Here is a 20,080-nt window from a genome sequence, read left to right on the forward strand (position 1 = left end):
GCGTTATAGTGCCAACTAGTAATGGAAAAACCTAGAATACAAACTTACCAATGGTGTCATTCTCTTTCTTACAGGAAACAGGTGTCTCACAGGTTTGTCTTTACGCTTACATTTTAGGAAAGTCAATTCTCCTCTCTTACATTAGGATTGAAGGCTGCTCTTAATGGCATGGTTAAGAGAAGATAAGCTAAGTATGACTATTAGGTAAAAGGGAAAAATGGAACTTTTCCTTCCATGTTTCTCTGTTTAATTGGGAAATTTGCCTTTGAATTCAGTCCCTGGAGGTTCTCAGTCTTAAACACTGCCATGTAACAAAACCGTTGGCGATTTCCACTGAGACATGTGTAAGCCTATATAAGCAAATGTGATCATTAAATGATACACACACTGAATAATGATCAAGGAATTAGGAGATCTTTACTGATGGCAGTCTGGAAAGTTAAAATGTCAATTCTGAGCAAATTAAAAGTAGCTAGGAATGAATAACATATAAATGTATGCAAAAGCAACTTCATTTAAACATATTAGCGGATGATGGGTACACAAATTAGAAATGAACTTCATTTTGCACATGAAAAATTTAAAAATACTTATCTTAGTCAAAACATATTGTATTTGTATAATATGACATTTTGGCTTGACTGTTGCACTGGACTCATTGAAACATTTATTTCATGTGATATATTATAAAGCCACTGTACTTTTAAAAGCTGAAGCACGCTTGATATTTCTGATCTTAGCAAGGTAATATGGTATTATTATTATTATATTACTTTATATATTATCCTTATATTACAATGTGACTAATCCTACTAATATCTCATATGGCTCTTACTGAATACTAACAACAAAAGAAGCAATTCCAAGCATAGTATTTCACTCATATACATGTTAAAAGAGGGCATTTCTAGTAGCACTCAGATCAGGTGTCTGAAGCAGCTAATAGATGTAACCAATTATTATTTTAGAGGGTCCTTTAACAACTACCCAAAACCAAGTCCATCATACTTCTCTGTGAGAATGATAATTGGATATCTCAGAATAGCATAAGATGAGTCATTTGCAATCCTAACAACTAGTATATGTTAAGAGTTAACTCATTCGGTGCTGGAGTGATAGCACAGTGGGTAGGGCATTTGCCTTGCACGTGGTGACCTGGGTTCGATTCCCAGCATCCCATATGGTCCCCTGAGCTCTGCTAGGAGTAATTCCTGAGTGCATAAGCCAGGAATAACCCCTGAGCATCGCCGGGTGTGACCCAAAAAGAAAAGGGAAAAAAAAGAGTTAACTCATTCATTTTGGTGATTCTGGTGAATAAGGACATATAAAGGTGAAAGATCCATTCCTGGAGTAGGGGATTAAAAAAAATGGTTTACTCTCACAGAGATGATTATTACATGTGTATATCTATATAATTTCTCTTTTTCAGTTTTTTGCTTAGGAGAGCAATAGAATAGTAGGAAATTCTGTATTATGGTTCATGGGGTAACATGGTTTATAATAGTATTGATATTTATTCTCTAGACATATAAAGTTACTGCAATACACCCAGCACCAAGGTACTTTTATCCCACCACTGTTCTTCGATTACTTATAATTCACCTCCTCCCTTTTCATCCCACTCCTGACTTGGTAACCGGTTCTACTGAGAGTCTAAGGGTCTGTTTTCATAATCACTTGCTCTGTTTCTTTATATTCCATAAATCCATGAAATCATTAGATATTTGGATTTTTCACTTCTGATTTAGTTTGCTTAATATGACATTTGAGTTGTAGGTAAAAGCAAAATTTCATCTATTTGTAGAGCTGAGTAGTATTCCATTTTGTTCATACCACAATTTTCTTACTTACTCAATTGTTGGTAGGCACTTGGGTTATCTCTAAATCTTGGCTGTTTTAAGAAGCATTGCAATGAACTTAGCTAAGCATATATCCTTTTGAGTTAACATTATGTGGGTCTGAGAGAGATCTTTTATGTGCATGTCTCATTCCTGCTGTAGACAATAACTAGAGACAGTGTCATTCCTTACTTTTAGAATAAATTCTAATCTAGATCATGTAACTATGCAGAGAATACATGTTTGAGTCTCCTCTCAGAGATATGATCTTTATATTTACGGAGGATGTCATACTTGTAAACTAAGAACATTTTGATCCATTTATTGCAAGAATATATATATATATATATAATGTATAGCCTTTAAAGCCTCTTTCAGTGCTTATTCTTAGTCTAACACCCACTTTGGAATATGAGCAGTTATTGATATTTTTCTAGAGTTTATGGTGGTGTTTATTACTTGTGTTCATCTTCATTACTAATTCCCACCCCAATGAAAATTTAATGCCATCAGTGTACTGTATATGTCTCTCTGCACTTTATATAGACCTGTGTTTTCTATATCTACCTACTAAAGATGAAATATTTTTTCTGCTCTCTCCCATTCCAACAATTTGTTTCCCTGAATGGGAACTTTAGAATCCAAGACCTACAGAATAAAGCTCCAAATATCAGGGGCCGTTAGGGCTTCTTAATCATTTTTTTATGGCTCATCTCCTTCATAATACATGCTGTATAAAACCAGGCATTTTTGTTTCTAGTTCAAATACTACTTTCTCCCATACTTCTACTTTTGTTCATGCTGTTCCATACTACTCCTTGTTCTTTTGAAATTTTACTCTCCAAGCTACATCCTTCTCAGTAGAAGTTAGCTCCCTTTTCTTCTCTATACACATGACTCTTCTTTATGTGACGTGTATATCGGCAATATTTAAAGTTCCTTTTTCTTTGTTTATGTTGCTTAGCTTAACTAGATTCAAATCATGACTTCCAGTTAAGTATGTTTTAATTTCCCTTTCCCATATTTTCTTATTACATCTTTATAATTTGTAGCAAGTATGTTTTTTTTTCTTTTTTTTGCTTTTTGGGTCACACCCAGCGATGCACAGGGGTTGCTCCTGGCTCTGCACTCAGGAATTACTCCTGGTGGTGCTCAGGGGACCAAATGGGATGCTGGGAATTGAACCCGGGTCGGTCGCGTGCAAGGCAAATGTCCTACCCACTGTGCTATTGCTCCAGCCCCATGTATGGATTTCTTTTTTTTAAGTATGGATTTCTTAATAAGTATAAATTAATACATATTTACTGAGCACCTGTTAAGTATCAGGCCCTTTTTTAGATGTCTGGGAAAGCAGTCAAATGTGTGTAAGGGGTAAATAAGGAAATACCCTTCTTTTTTGGTTTGGGGTTGTATTCAGAGAGCTTACTCCTGACTCTCTGCTCAGGGATCGCTCCTGGCAGTGCTCAGGAGGACATACGTGGTACTGCTATCAAACAGGGTCAGCATATGCACCCCCTTTTCTATGTCTCTGACCCAAATGCACATTTTTGAGAGCAACAATATTTGAAGTCATTGGTATTTGAAGTTCTTGTTTTACAAAGGTGGACATTTAAATTCTGAAAGGTCACCTGAGTCTAATTATTCCTTTGCTTGGCATTTGCCCAAAGTTATGCACTGGCAAACCCAGGAATTATGACTCTGAGGCATAATTTCATGTTATACTACCTGCATATTGCAAGTGTGTATTTTGTCTAACAGTTTTTATTCTTATTAAAATGTTAATATCCTTGATATTCTGGAGAAGGAAATGTTTTAAAAGATATTTTATATGTATACCTTAAGCAGAGAATGTGCATTTTGAGAAATAAGAAATTCAGATTTTTCACTGAACATGTATCAAAGAAGCAATGTTTAATTCTAATATTTAGAGGAAGAGAACCTGAGCCTTGCAGGAGGCCCAGGTTCAATCTCTGGCACTAAATGGTCCTCTGAGCACTGCTAGGTAAAATCCTTGAGCGCAAAGCTGGGAGTAGTCCCTCATCACCACTGTGAATGGTCTAAAAATTAAAAAAAAAATAACTAGCCTCCCTAAAATAAACAATGTTATTTACTTTTAATACATCCAATGTTTGGACTGGAGCGATAGTATAGCGGGTAGGGCGTTTGCCTTGCATGCAGCCAACCCAGGTTCGATTCCTCCATCCCTCTTGGAGAGCCTGGCAAGCTACCAAGAGTATCCTGCCCACACGGCAGAGCCTGGCAAGCTACCCGTGGCATATTCGATATGCCAAAAACAGTAACAAAAAATCTCACAGTGGAGACATTACTGGTGCCCGCTTGAGCAAATCGATGAACAACAGGATGACAGTGCGACAGTGCAGTGCAGAGTCATCATAAGCAGAACTGTGCTTGGAGGTGTTGAAGCAGAGGTAAAGAGATCATTTTTTTTTCAAGGAAATAGCAGAATGGTACTGAGTAGCATGTGTATGTCAGGGGTGGGAGGTGTCCCAAGTACTATTTTTAGAAAGCTTTGTATGAGATGTTTTCTAAGTTTTCTTCCATGAAGAAGTCTGATGACTTGACTAGCAGTGAGTCATCACCAAATTGCTAACAGATATGAAGTCCCTTTGCTAGCTACAACCAGAATTTCATATCTAAGATGGGCTGGTCTCAACATGTCCGTCCAGCTACAGGTGGCAACTCTATGGTATTTTAAAATGGAAAACCATGACAAACCTTGGGGCCATGTCTTCTAAATATGTCTTTTAGAAGGTATATGGTGGCATACCTTCTCATCAAGGCATAAGTGATAATAACTGCATATGTGATAATAACTGCAGCTATCTCTGGCCTAGTAGAACTAAGTTTGGCTTCCTTTCCCTCTTTATGCAAAGATGAGAGGTCACTTTTGCATAGGGAGGAAGCCAGTTTACTCTTTATATAAATTACTTAGTTATATTGAATCCAAATACTGATTAAATCCCAATTTGGTTTAAGGCCCATATTTTGAAATAAGAAAATCTGAATAATAAAGAAATTTTAATTGCCTTTAGCAAAATCCATTTATTTAGTATATTCTTGTCAGTATGTTGTTTAACATTTCGAATTACAGCTTCTCTTCCTCGACCCCCTTTTTAAAAGTAAGCTTTATGGGGCTGGAGAGATAGTACAATGGGTAGGGTGCTTGCCTTGCAAGAAGCCAACCTGGATTTAATTCCTGGCACCCCATGTGGTCCCCAGAGTATGCCAGGAGAGATCCCTGAGTGCAGAGTTAGGATTAAGCTTTGAGCACCACCAGGGTGTTTCCACCCTGCCCCCCCCAAACAAACACATACCAAAAGTTAGCTTTACAAAGCATTTCTCAGCATTTTACCTAAAAATGGGTGCCCAGAATCATGACTTTGGAAAAGTAGAACTGAATTATATGAGATTAGTGATTGTGGGCATGTATTGAGGGTCATATAAAAAATGAATGAAATCTTTCTAAATTTGTTTTTTTTAGTAAGCATGATCAAATGCATTCAAAAAGAATATTCTCTAGGGGAAAATATCAAATTCAAAAGAAATTAATCTTTGCTACCTTACCAACTCATTGCATCAGATATCTTTTTTTTTTTTTTTGCTTTTTAGGTCACACCTGGCAATGCACAGGGGTTACTCCTGGCTCATACACTCAGGAATAACTCCTGGCGGTGCTCAGAGGACCATATGAGGTGCTGGGAATCGAACCCGGGTCGGCCATGTGAAAGGCAAATGCCCTACCCGCTGTGCTATGGCTCCAGCCCCCCAGATAAAAGTTCTTATTTCATTTATCTTCACATAGTTGCATTCCTCTTTCACATACAAGCATTCCCCAAACTCTTCTATCCTCTATTTCATGCTGGCCATTCTGCTTCCCTATCCCAAACTCATACCACATTTTATTTATAAATAAGCTAATAAACTGTGTGTAGTTTCAATTTTTTTTCAATTTAGCTTATGTTTTAGTTGGCACTTTCAAATATCTTCACATACATTGATATGCATGTATTAATTAGTATGAATTGAACAAATCACAACCACAATCAATAACATAGTTTGTGGTAGAAAATGCTATTAAAATACATGTAAATGAAATGTTCTTAATTATTATTCACAATGATTAATCTTTCATTAATTTTCAAATCTTTAAATGTCTGCTCTGTTCACATTTTATTTATTAGTTTTACCGTTGCTACTCCAATGGTAGTAAGGGAAATCGGGGCCACTGGTGCATGGGGCCTCCAGGCTACGCCCAATGGTGCTGAGTGACCAGGTGGTGCTGGGATGAAACCTAGGCTTTTACTTCTGATAGTAAGAATATTTAATGCTTCAAAAAGAATAGCAGTGGCTCTATTTTTGAGTAATTTAACTAGCTCCAAAATGGTGTAGTGAACTTCTTACAAAGCTTCATAACAACTCTCAGACACTAAGACATTAAAAAAATTTTTGTAGATGAGAACAAAAGTTCCTAGAATTCAAACCTTTGTATTCTGGCTAATGTGAAGGATGAGACCCTAATTTTAGATCTCTTCAAGAAATTATGAAGGACATCAACTCTTTCCTCCCAAGTATATTGGTAACTGTAGCCTCCCTAATGGAACTTTTGAACCACTGTTAATTTCAAAATGTTGGATATTACTCATGTTGGGGCTGGAGCGATAGCACAGCGGTTGGGTCTTCGCCTTTCACACGGCCGACCCGAGTTTGATTCCTCTGCCCCTCTCGGAGAGCCCGGCAAGCTACCGAGAGTATCGAGCCTGCGCGACAGAGCCTGGCAAGCTACCCGTGCATATTGGATATGCCAAAAACAATAACAATAAGTCTCACAATGAGAGACGTTACTGGTGCCCACTCGAACAAGTTGATGAGCAATGGGATGACAGTGACAGTGATTACTCATGTTAAACTTTTCTTTTCTTTAATTTTTGGGGAAATTTTATTTATTTTATTTTATTTTTTAAAATAGCTGTTCTTATAATTTTGGTTTCTGTTTTCTGGGCCACACCTGGTGGTGCTCAGGGTTAACTCCTGGCTTTGCACTCAGGGATCACTCTGGCAGACTCAGGAGACCATTTGAGATGCCAAAGATTGAAACTGGGTCTATTGCATGCCCTGCCCACTGTACTATCATTCCAGCCCCCTCAACTTTTACTTATAACAACTACCCTTTAGAAGACAAATCTCTGGAAAATAATAAATATCTCAAAGCACAGAATTCAGAAGAGTATAGAATTTGCCCTACTGAGTTCAATCCCTGGCACCTTGCAAATTTTGCTGATGCAACCTCGGTGGTCCCTGGCACACGGGCTTAGGGAAGTTCCACATTCCTAGGCACTGGCAGTGAACTGCTGGTTCAGTTGGCTATGTATCATTGGGAGTGGTTGTTGGACCCTGTGAGCAACACTTGAGAGGTTCAAGACAAAACCCAACCCAGAATACTCTGACAACGGTCCATCATTCAGGAGCTTTATTTTCCTGAGTTCGAAGCAGCAGAGCCGTATTGAGGCTGCTCTAACCTTGAGAACAGCCAGCTAAAGATGCAGATACCTGCGAAGTGCAAATAAAGGACTGCTTTCCAGGAAACTGTTCCCAGGAGTGTCAGTCCAGAAACTTCATGCCTGGCTCAGAAGTGGGCAGGGAGGGGACACTGCTGGGATAGCTATTTTCCTTATCACTAATTTGTCACAAGTACTGTAATGAATTAAAACATGAATTTCTTTATCAATCTGAGTTTCATATAGTGGAGTATTCGAGGTGGGGGGGTTCAACTCACAAAACCCTTATTGAGTAGGCATAAGTCAAAGTCTCTCCATTGAGGAAGAGCCCACTGCATATTTGTTTTGAATATCTTATAGTACTCAACACATTCTCCCAGTTTGCTCTACATAGGTTGCTACAACCCAATAATGAAAAAATACTTACTTGAGAGACCAAATGATTTTCTCATAAAAATTAAAAAAGTAGTAGTATGAGCTAATACTAGGCTTTGTTAATTTTTTTTCTTTTTGGGTAACACCCAGTGATGCTCAGAGGTTACTCCTGGCTCTGCGCTCAGGAATTAATCCTGGCAGTGCTTGGGGGACCATATGGGATGTTGGCGATTGAACCCGGGTCGACCGTGTGCAAGGCAAACACCCTACCTGCTGTACTATCACTCCCAGCCCTGTTAAGTTTTTTCAAATAATAACAGAACATTCTCTCCAACTAGGAATTCTTCATTTCTTCGGAAAGGGAATGCTGATCAGGAGGCTATGAGCCACAATCCTCCTTCTTGCTAAGGAAAGGAGGGTGCACTGACTCTCTCAGGCAATTTCCAATAGGATCTCAGATTTGCCAAGAAGCTATGGAAATTGGCAATCTACAGCCTATAGTATCTCCTCTAATTTTTCTTATAGAATATTAAGAAATAAGAAGTAGGATGTCAGAGAGATAGCTCAATGGGCCGAGCACGTGTTTTGCATGCATGATGATTGGGTACAATCCCTGGCACTACATGGTCCACTGAGCATGCCTGGGAATGACCCATAATACCAAGCAGAGAAGAGCATCTGAGAACCACTGGGTCTGGCCTCAAAAACTAAGGGGGGGAGTGGAAGAAGAGCAGAGCCAGAGAGATTACAGAGGGTAAAACGCTTGCCTTGCACATAGCCAATCTGGGTTCCCATATGGTCCCATATGTTCCCGAGTACCACCAGGAGTAATTCCTGAGTGCAGAGTCAGGAGTAATCCCTACTGCATCTCCCGGTATGGCCCCCAAACAAAACAAAACAACAAAAAAAGAGGAGCACAGTTAGAGACATACAGGAAGTCCTGAGTTAAGGTCCTAAATCACTGTATTCTCAGAGTTTTGAATGTGCAAGGTGTCATAAGTGGCTCCACAGGAGTCAGGGTGTAGTGGGGAGGGGAGGTAGATACAGTCAAACTTTGTATAATGACCTTCTTGCCAATGGCAAACCACACATTCAACAATGGTTATACAGTGCACAGACTTACAAACGTGGAAAAAGTGCCACCTTCTAGATTTATATAATTATGCTCAGTAACAATTGTACAATGACAATAGCAACTAAAGATGCATTTCTCAGAACAGGTATGCTTAAAGTGATGCAAGACTGCATAGAGTTTATTAAATATATAAAGCCATAGGATTCTTTTCTGGATGTGGGTTTCAAACTCCAAGTTCAGACAATGGTAAACTATGGCCCACGGGCTAACTTCTAGGTTTTGTAAATAAAAGTTTATGAGAACACAGGCACATTAATTCATCTTACTATTGTTTTTAGCTGAATCTGTGCTATGCTGCAATGTTATATAGTTATGATAGAGATTTTGTAGTCAAGAGTCTAAATATTTTCTCTGTCCTTTACATAAAAGCTGCTGACCCTTTGCCTCGATACCTATAGAATACAATTTGGGAAACATCAACACCTAGAAATAAACAGCATTAGAGTAAGATACACAGGTCAGATATCACAGTCAAATGTATATCTCCTTATGTATTTTATCTCAGAAACAAAGATTTCATTTCATAAAACATTTCTCTCCTCCCTTGCGGTTCTGCTTTTGGTAGAAACGACAACTATCATTGCTGAAAAAATATCCATATCTGCAGTATGTCCATGCTGGCAATGAAAACTATGTGAAACACCATTAATCCAGATCTGATTGACTCTCCAGCCATTTGCACCCAACCTCCTATTGTATAAAAAGAGGTTTCCTTACTTGACTGGTTCCCATGACTCCCGCTCAAAGCCCCTGTGAATGGATTGTGCAATTGAGGACTCCATCAAATCCACATATCTAACCACAAGTGGGGCAAACAGGTCTTGCAGATGTTTGTGAAATTTTCCATTGCACAAATTATCTGGAACAGATAAGCAGAAGCATGGTAAGAACCCACAGTTACAACAATCAACAGATACACTGGAGATTTGTCTTCTGTATCAAACAAACCTCTTCTAGGAAAGCCAAAAGAAAATAATAAAAAGAGAAACAATATGTGAGTAGGATCAAAACTCATGCTTAAGTCCTGCATGAATGGGAAATGGAACTTATGAACCTTTAACCTATTTGTGTCACTCAATAACAACAACAAAATCGTTTACTTAAAATAACAAAAATAGGAACTGAGACTATTTTTTTTTTGCCTTTTTTGGGTCATACCCGGCGATGCTCAGGGGTTTCTCCTGGCTTATGCACTTAGGAATTACTCCTGGCGGTGCTCGGGGGACCATATGGGATGCTGGGAGTCGAACCCTGGTCGGCCAGGTGCAAGGCAAACGCCCTATCTGCTGTACTATTGCTCCAACCCCCACTATTTTCTTTTAAGTTTTTCATTGCACCTCTTCTCTTCCTCTCAGTACCTACTAGGAAGAAAGAATACCGTGTCCTATCCTTGTTTTTTGTTTGTTTGTTTGTTTTTGTTTTTTTTTTAATCACTGTCCCTGGAGAAGGAAATATCCACAGTTATATGTTGCTGTAAGATACGCTGAAATGCTTAGGGTGTTAGTTAGCCGGAAACGGTTTTCAACTGGAAAGTGCCTTTTGATGAAAACTACAAAATGTGAAGAGGTTAAGTTAATTAACTTGTTCAAGAGCAAATAAAACACATGAGCATGCCACCACTTCTCATTGCTCTTAGGTTCTTCTGCCTCATTAAGAGAGGGCTTCCCTCAACAGGGCACTCATTGGAAGAAAGAAATTGTTGATGAAAGTTCATCTTTTTAAAGCAGCAGTAGAACAAAATAGAGCTGTAACTAGCCTGTATTCTGCCCATGACCGAGATGCTTTTGCAATCTGTGGTTTATCTGCACACTACTTAGAAAAGTGAGCCGAAGGCAATACATACAATCTGTACGGAGAAAATCATTCAGTAGTTGAAACACTGGAAAGCTGTCCCATGAGTCTGGGGGCTGCACCTCTAGGGCTGCATCCATGTCCACAGCAAAGAGTGAAAGGAAGGTCTCAGCATGCTCCACCATCAAGTCTGACCACCACGCAAAGGCCTTTGAAATTTGGCAAAGAAACAAACAAAGGACAGAAAAAAGAGGCTATGAGTCTCTCCAACTTTCGATGCAAGCTCAAGCCCTCACTCTTCAAGAGTAATTGTGCATCCAGCAGGGTTTGGTAATTTTATTGTAAAGAGAACAGCATTTTGATATAATTGGGCCTCTGAGTGTCCCAGGGCAATTCTCTTGATTCTAGGCCTGCCTTATTCTGATGCAGTGGCAGAAAGACAGGCATGGACATCTCTGTTCAGTTTACAATAACTCACTATGTTTAGAGTCATGCTCTTGATTACTATTAGCTAGTTCTTGCTCAAAGATATTAGAATTTGGGAGTTTCTTCACTGTGTTTATGGGTTTTCTGCTGGTCTAACTTGAAATTTTGCAATTATTTCCCACCAGTATCTATATATCTGTGACTTAATTGTTAGATGGTCTCACACAAGCTCAGGGACTCATGTTTCCCTATACATTAGAACTGTTACTCCTCTTTCCTAGCAAGTGGAAGGAAACCAGTGGTGCCAATGACACAAAACTTTTGAGTCAAAATCTCTTAAAACAAAGGGTACTGTGGTTTTGTATCATGTCTGTGGGGAAGATCAGGCTTAATCTAGGGGACACTCTTTTAAGATTACAACTTACTTTTCTAGGGATTTGACACATATGACTGTTGAAAACCAAAAAATCTCAGTGAAGTAACTCATTTTCATGCACATTTGCTCCTTGGGAATCACTGTGCAGGGTCTCAGGGACCACATTCACATCGGACTGGCCAGATGCGAATGCAATTGAAAGGCATGCATGCACGTTGACTAATCATTTCTGGCAGGGAGCATGCAGAATGAGTGGCGGTGTCAACAGGCTCCCACCCCTTTTTGATGCTGATTTTGAAGAGAGCAGAAAAACAAAAACAAATCCTTTCTCAACCACGCCCCTGATACCACCTCCCCTCACCCAGTCCTCCCCTCAACCCCACCTCCACCCCAGGCCATAAAGTATTTACATCAGAAACACTTTCCGAAGCATTCACCAAAAGAAGAAAAAAAAGTAGAAAAAAAGAAAAAAAAATGATGGGAAGGTGTTTGGAAACATGAAAGATGATTATGGAAATAATTCCATAAATGAAAGAGTTTGTTCAATGGCCAAGCTCTTCTGTGATCGATTAGTTATTTGGGGATATTCTAACAGCCACTAGGAGGTAGATTAAAGGTCCACCTCTCTTCTTTCATAAGATTTCATTTTACTTACTTCTCCTTTATCAACATGTGGCTGGTTTGCAAATTAAATGGAAAAAATCAAGTCATGGACCATTCTGCAAGGTCAGGTTGGCTGGAAATAGACACCTGCTGTTTCCATTTTAATTTACAGTAAAACTTCACTGATTCAGAGTAAAGGGAAAATAGAAATGCTAGATTGTCCACAAAATAGCCTAAATGGTTAGGATTTCTGAAAAGAGATATTATTTTGGTGCTCTTGAATGCAGAAAGCACTTAAGCACCAAACAAAAGATACAAAATGGTCATCATATTGGATGGGATTATCCATATAGAAAGTGTTCTTTCAGTACTAGAAGATAAATTCACGTAAACGGTGAGGTCAGAGACAGAAGCTTTCATGTTATAGGTAGTTGGATGAAATTTTTAAGAAAAAACTCTATAATTTTCAGAGAAAGTTGAGATTTTTGTAAAACATTTTACATAAGAAAAATGAAAAGATAGAGAGCTACAACTGAAATATCCCAAATTTTGAGTAAACGGGTCTGAATCAATGAAGTTTTATTGTACTTTGATAACCTTAAAGGAGGTTCCCTTGGGATTTGGGGTTCTTCTACTACCTGGTTAAATACAATAGAGAAAGAAAATATTCTATCCCACCCCAGAGCTTTCCCAGACATCTGCCTTATAGGCAGAGACTTTCTAAATCACAGAACTTGGATTAGCACTCCCACCCATCCCCAAACAAGGAGGACTGATTGGTGTTAATCTTGAAGCAGGCTATTTGCAAACTTCTCAAAGGCACACAAATATCTAATACTCTTTCTTTGTTAATTAACTTCACTTCTTCAGACTTAGTCCAAGAAAATAGTTACTGGGAGAGTGAGCTGCCTTCCCACACATGATGTGCTTCAGAATGATAAAATAATGCAGAATAGAAAAACCAACCCAGGCATTTAAGCCTGAATGTTTCTTACCCAATCTCATACTTGGCTCTTACCAGCTTTGTTTAAAAGTTACAAATCTGAAGCCATAAGAAGCATCCACTTCTACTATCTATAGAGAACTCCGTTCACAGTTGCACTTGCATTTACAGTTTTATAGATAAGTAGCCCTACATGAAACAACGATTACTTATCACCACTGAAGTCAGAGAAATTTGAGATTCTAAGAAACAGAATAGAATGTCTGGAGTGTAGAAGTGAAGGCGACCCAAATTATTCTTTCAGAACCCCTGAACCAAACTGGAACCCCTGAGGAGAAAAAGATTCCGGCAAGGGCAGCAACAAGCAAAAACTACCATCAAAATTTTAATCAAATAAACAGGGTCTATGTGATTGGGTTGATCAAGGGAGAAGTTAAAACACACACACACACACACACACAACTGTGTTCATTTTAGGCCTCCTTATACAGGTGAATGCTATTTGTATAGGAAGTTAGGATAATGTTTGTGGGTATTTGAAATCTATAGAAATTTTTCTCAAAGATAATAAAGCGATAGACTTTGGCTTTTAAATACTTACCTCGTGCTTCTCATTATTGAAAGGTAAAACTGTATGCTTCCAGGGTATATTAGACCACACTGAACACACTGTATATTCTGCACACAAATTACATGTATATATGTACCCCTCTGTAAACCACAATACATATATACATATACATACATATACATAGAGAGAGATTGGGAAGGTGAAGCAACAGTATGTGAAGGCGTTTTTTTGTGTGTGTATGTGGTGTGCTTGCACACATGTGTGACTAACATAATCTCTGTGAGCAGAATTAAATGATCAACTTGAGGTCTGGCATGTAGCTTAGCAGAAGCATGCTTGCCTTGCCTGCAAGTCCCTGAGTCTGATATCCAGCACCACACACACACACACACACACACACACACACACACACACACACACACAAACACACACACAAGATATGTGTGACAGCTATTGCCATTTACTTCATGTGTGTATAAATGATGAATTCTAGTTGATGGAATTTTTTTCCCTTTGGTACATTTACATCAAATGGATTTTTATTTTCTGGCAGCAGAGGCCGGTCTACTCATCTCTTTCATCTGTGTGGTCCAAGGCTGTACAATCAAGGTTCACACTTAGGGTTTAGTGATTTTCCAGAATTTATTGAGCTTCCAGGGAACATGACACCAAGAGTTGATGAAGAGGAAAGTTTTTTTAACATTTCATTATTTCAGCAGTAAAAAAAACCTGTCTTAAGTGCCAGGACACATTCTCTCTTTAATTGCAGCCCAGTGGCTCTTGAACCTTGTTATGGTCGGAAATCATCTGAGGAGTTTTACAATTTGCTGATACTTGGCCCTGCTCTATGAAATTCCAGTGAATGGAGTTGGGGTGTACTGGGGCATCAGCAGTTTCCAGGGGATGGAATCGGTAAGGGAACTTGAGAACAGGGAATAGTATTATTTTGAATCACTCCATGGTGAAATTACCCTCTCTCCTTTTAATACAGTCCCCAAAACTTTTCATTTGTACCATGAGAGACTTTCCATCAGATTTTATCTGATCTATGAGGACATATTTATAAGTTTTTCACCCTTGGATTATTCCTAATAATAACAGTCAAGATTTTTTGAGTGCTTACTCTGTGCCTGACATTATTACCACATATTTCATTTAATTTAATTTTAACAATGAACAGTGGAGATAGGGTCTCTTGTTATTTCTCATTTACGGGATGATTTTAGTCTGCTAACTAAGTTGAGATTACCAAGCAAGAGAGTAGCAAAATTGGAAATTAATGTAGGCTTCTCTGGCACAGAGCCTGGGCTCGCAACCACTGCACTTCAGTGTCTGAAGGCTGCCTGATGCCTCCTTGTCTTTTAGAAAAGCACAAGTGGCCACAGCACTCAGCAGATAGGAAGCTTTTGGTTGATTAATGGTATTGTGTGATGGGGTGAAATCAGTGGTTTGGGAATTAATCCCACATATTTCTCTGAAAGCAAACTGGGCTGCCAATTCCAAAGTAGGCCTTTTCTTACTCAGAAAGTTAGCAAATGGGAGCAAAATTCAATTGCTATTTGTGTGCCTAGAATGACTTTAAGTATGTGAGATTAAAATACTTCTGTGTTGATGCTAATTAGTTTTGCAATGATCAGCACTTAATGGAAAAGTGAGTTTTTGAAAAGGGGTACATTCCTTCTTTGGCATATGTACTTTGGTATCCATTATAAATAATTTGGGGAAATGTGCATTTTTTTTTTACCTATAGCAGGCTCAGAAAATAGTGTGATTAAGTCATGGATATTTGTCCTTCTATCAATCAATTACACCTGTGATTGAGAAAAACATGCTTTCAAACATGGCTCAGAATTGTGGGAAAAACCTTAAATACCTAGTCAGAAGAGAACAGTTCAGAATCCCTCTATCTCTCTGGGGACAAATTTGATAAGAACATTCTTAAGAATATACTTATCATTACTCAAATTCCAAGTGGCTTTAATCTGAAAAAGAACATTACAGGGGATAGATAGAGTAGAAATAAATTCTAGCCTAATTTAATTTTATATGACTGGAAGCTACTTCTGCATTTTAATTTTTTGAATTTTAATTTAAAATTTTTTAAAAATTTGCATTTTAATGTTTGAAGGTTGTTGATTTGACCCCTCTTCTTACTCCAGGTTGTGCATTTCTGGGTGCTGCTCTAATCAGTCATACCTGCTTCAAGATGATTTTTTTGCATTCCATTCTCTGGGCCTTGTGAGGGAATGATAATTCCTTGGCACTCTCTCTATATATAAATACTGTATATATGGTTCACATACAGACAGTTGTAGATAAAGATTAGTATCACTATGACTAGCTACTGGTTACTACGTTCAGTACTCATCTGCTCTAAGAAAATACAGACGGACATAGGAAAACTATGACAAGCTAAGAACAGAATCAAAGCAGGTAGGAGGCATGTGTCGGGATGTAACTGCAGTCATTAAGTTATCAGTTGCTTCATGCACGCACGAGAGAATTATCCCCACATTTACCCTGCTGTGGAAGGTCACCCAATTCACAAGCAGTCCACTGGAAATTGCTGTTACATTCCGTGGGTCAGTGTTAGAAAGCAGGAGCACCCAGGAAAAATCCCATTAGGAGATATAGTACTAGAAGGACATGCATAGACTCTGACAGCGGGTGGCTGGCTCACTGGGTTTAGTCACATACCTCTTTTCCCTGCCACGATCAGCCACGATTCAGTGGAACAGTAGACACACAGGGAGGAAATTTAAATATGCAATCAGGCATTAGTTGGGATGATTTAATTTATGGTGTATTATATATTATTGAACTACACTGCAATTTTCATTTAGCCATAGGAATGGTCATTTCAGGTGCCTGAGAATGCCCCCTCCCTCTCTTTTTTCCTACCTTTTTCACTATAGTGGAGACGAAGAAAGAAGTAGTGCAATTTTCAAAAGTTTACTTTTAAAGTTATAATTTTAATTTTAGTTTTGAAACAAGCAATGATCAGTGATCCAAAATTGTGTGACCATACTGAAATCTTGGAATATTTACTAGGAGGAGTTAAGATGTTTGAGTCCTTATAAGTTTGAGATTTAGTTAGCCTTAAACTGCCTTGGTTAATGATGATCAAAGTGATCATTTTGACATTCTTTTGCAAAAAAAGAAAAAGTGAGCAGTCTTCATTTAGATGGATGCTGAAGCATTGACAAGTTGAACAACATAGACTTGTTTGTTTCTTTCATTGTGTTTAGCAACCCAGGTCATTGAAGATTAACAAATGGAGACTCTGGCACAAGCAAAATTACAGAGATCTATCTTAAAAGATGGCCCATGGTCCACACATCAGTAAAATAAAAGCAACAGTAGTGGTAACATAAACAACCACAAAAAAAAAAAACCAAAAAATATTTTGTGTTTTGAACAACAACCATATGCTCCTTGAGTACATCTTTGAAATATACTTACCTATTAGGTTCGTTGTTAGAAATATCTGAAAATTTAAGATCGTATAACATGCAACCACCTTTTGGTTGTTCTAAGTAATTTTCCAGTCTCTTCCTTGCAAAACTTCACTTTTACACTCTTTGCAAGCTCAGTTGAAAGAAAATGGGTGTTAAGGCATCTTATTCACGTCACTGGTAGAATCAGTTCTGCAACCTCATAAGGAAGACCAAGGGAATGTTCCCACCTCGCTTGCTCACCTCAGCGTGGTGTTCCTCATTTTGTTGGAGAACTTCAATGACTAGTTCAGCAAGACGTATTGTATCTTCAAGCTTTTTGGCAGGAGTGATTAACCGGCCTACATTTTCTGTAGTACAAGAATTTGTGTTAAAATTCAGAGAAAGTGGCGGTCTGCTCTTGTGACCATTAGAACTAGTGGATAAGGAATTTTGAATAGTTAACAAATTTTGAAGAAGTGTCATGCAAATGGTAAGTGCCACATAATTAGTAATGAGCAAACCATAAAGCCATTTTATCATTATAACCATCATCATACTACATATTAATAAAAAACAGTGCTCCAGCTTCAAATTTGCACAGCAAGCTACTAAAGAGCCCATTTCTAATTTAGTGATATTTTGTACACATATTCTTTAAAGACAGCATAAATGTACTATTGTAGTCATTCTCTAGCCTTTGTTCTTGCTACCTGAAGTGGGAAGACAGGAAAGAAACTTGATCTTGGTTGTCACTGCATTTGTTTCCTAGACTTGTCCCTAAATAATTGACACAACAGTATGATTTATTATTACATGATTTTAGGTTTAACATTCAAGAATGTTTGCTAGAATAAAGCAGTTTCAAAAGATATGTTTTAAGTTGCTCAGGCAGGAGATTAAAAATTAATGGGCATTCCTGAGCCACAAGATAGAAGAAAAGAGAAAATTATTAAAAGGTTTCTGAACATAAGTGATTGGAGGAAGTTGTATAAATTGGTGCCACTGGTTGAAAGAATTAAAATTTTGGTTTTGGTAGCAACAATATGCTCAACTATTTTTGTTTTAAAATTTTCTATTGTATTGAAAGGTTGTATATTTTATATGATTCAAAAACATTCTGAACACTGTTTTCTGGTGCATCCCTTTCCAAAGTTTGGCAATGCCAGTATTTTGCCATACATAGAAACTTTTTTTCATATGGGGTGAGAGTCAAGTATAGGTTTCATGTATAAAGTCCTTATTATAAAAATGGCCTAAATTTAACCTCAAAGGGAAACTTTTATTTCATGCTTAGACTTTTTTAGAGTCATTTTGAACATGAGGCATAATGCAACAAGGATTAGTTATCACATGGGTGTTTGTTTATTAAATTTTGGATGGATAGTTTGGAACATACCCAGTGGTGCTCAGCTATCACTTGAGGCAGGTTCTGAGACCATTTGCAATAGTGGGGGTTGAACTGGGTCAGCCACATACAAGGCAAGTGCCTCAGCCTTTGAATATCTCTCTTGTCACTTTAACATGGGTGTTAAGATCATGGAAGTTGCTAGTTTGCAAGAGAACAGACACCTTATTTATAAATTTTTGAACTAATGATTGTATCTGATAATTAATAATTGAAGATTTACTAGTGAAATTAAATTCAGTGAAATGCTGTTAAGAGTATTTCCACCAATGGAAGCTAAGAGTGATAGATGGGATTACATAAGATTATTAAGGTGTTGAAAATTTCAGCCCAAGAAGTTTTGATTAGTAGTTTGAAAATGGACTTTCTGGACTCAGGCCAGTGGAGAGCTCTCTGAACATTGCACTCACATGAAAATGTAGCTGAACATGAATAGGGAATGCAGGTGGGAGCTACTGGGAATATAAATATGCAGATCATCAGTGAAGATCCAACACTCAGATATGGGGACCTTTGGCCTGACTAACCCATTACTAAATATAGAGCAATAACTGTATGAGAAAGAATTAGTGACAAAATTGATTTCCGTTTTTCTATGGTATCTGGACCCTATTTATAATTTAGTAAGTAGATTATCATAATTTCATTAGTTGACTTTCAGTCATTTCTACAAACATACTGCGTATATATGTTTGGGGTAATATGTGTAGAATGAGGTATTTGCATTTTGATAGTAAATATGCGTAGGGCACTATTTTTCATAAGTAGTTATTCACATTTACACATCAATTTGCAAATTCCTCATCCTATGCTTATTACCCATTAGACACATACACCTACATACACACATCACACACTTACATACATTTCTAGTAACCAGACAAGCCTGCGCATTAATGCAAATCTGCAGGAAATCCCACTGGGGGCACATCTTTGAAATCTCTTGCTTCACAAACTGAGAGCATTGTTCCTATGTGTGGAATGCTCACCAAATGTAGGGGAATTCTAGCTGTACAATACATGCAATGCAAATAATTTTTAAAATTCCCACCAATATTTTAATTGACTTATTTTAAAACTTTGAATAATTTTAATATTTGGAGAAATCCAAGATGTTTGCTAGAACCACCTGAAGATTTGTTTTAATATGCAGTACTCTCAGATTGACTACAATATATAAAAATAGATACACATAAAATGTATATGTGCATGCAGCCATTTTGAGTGTGTGCACACATACACAGATATGTGTATGCCTAATGTATATATATATATATACAGACAGTATGTTTAATAAAACCTTTTTCAATTTAGCTTGAACATGACATCATTAAAGTCAGCAGGTTAAATATTCTTTAGGCTAGAACACTTGATCATCCAATTACTCAAATAGACTTTTATTTACTAGTGATGAATTAGCTGCAATTCCATCATCTGTTGATCAAACCACTTACTTGAGATACAGCACTATTTTCCTCCTCATTTGCCTACCTAATTTTCTAGCTAAATGGCAAAGAAATGCAAAAAATAACTTCACTTAGATGTTGTCTTTAAAGAAAATATTGTGCAATATCTTCTAGCACCTCCTTCCGTCCCCCAACAGAGGCCAAGGAGAAATTTGTGCACAGAAATGAATTGGGCTGCGGGCGGGGAGTGACTTATGT

At 37.9% G+C, this 20,080-nt stretch overlaps 1 protein-coding gene across 9 annotated transcripts in view; it reads right to left on the reverse strand.

The window, feature by feature from the left end:
- Nucleotides 1–20,080, reverse strand: part of CADPS (calcium dependent secretion activator) — a 527,814-nt gene that overhangs the window by 96,034 nt on the left and 411,700 nt on the right. For 5 of the 9 annotated variants that reach the window (XM_055134465.1, XM_055134468.1, XM_055134463.1 and 2 more), the window contains 3 exons: nt 17,273–17,379; nt 10,708–10,864; nt 9,582–9,723 (listed from right to left, as the gene is read on the reverse strand). In XM_055134465.1, coding sequence (XP_054990440.1) covers nt 9,582–9,723; nt 10,708–10,864; nt 17,273–17,379 — 406 coding nt within the window. Of the gene's footprint in view, nt 1–9,581; nt 9,724–10,707; nt 10,865–12,112; nt 12,134–17,272; nt 17,380–20,080 lie in introns of all 9 variants that reach the window. The other 4 variants (XM_055134464.1, XM_055134461.1, XM_055134466.1 and 1 more) reach the window with 1 other exon arrangement.

This window comes from Sorex araneus, chromosome 4, assembly GCF_027595985.1.
Source record: "Sorex araneus isolate mSorAra2 chromosome 4, mSorAra2.pri, whole genome shotgun sequence".
NCBI classification, from domain to species: Eukaryota; Metazoa; Chordata; class Mammalia; order Eulipotyphla; family Soricidae; genus Sorex; species Sorex araneus.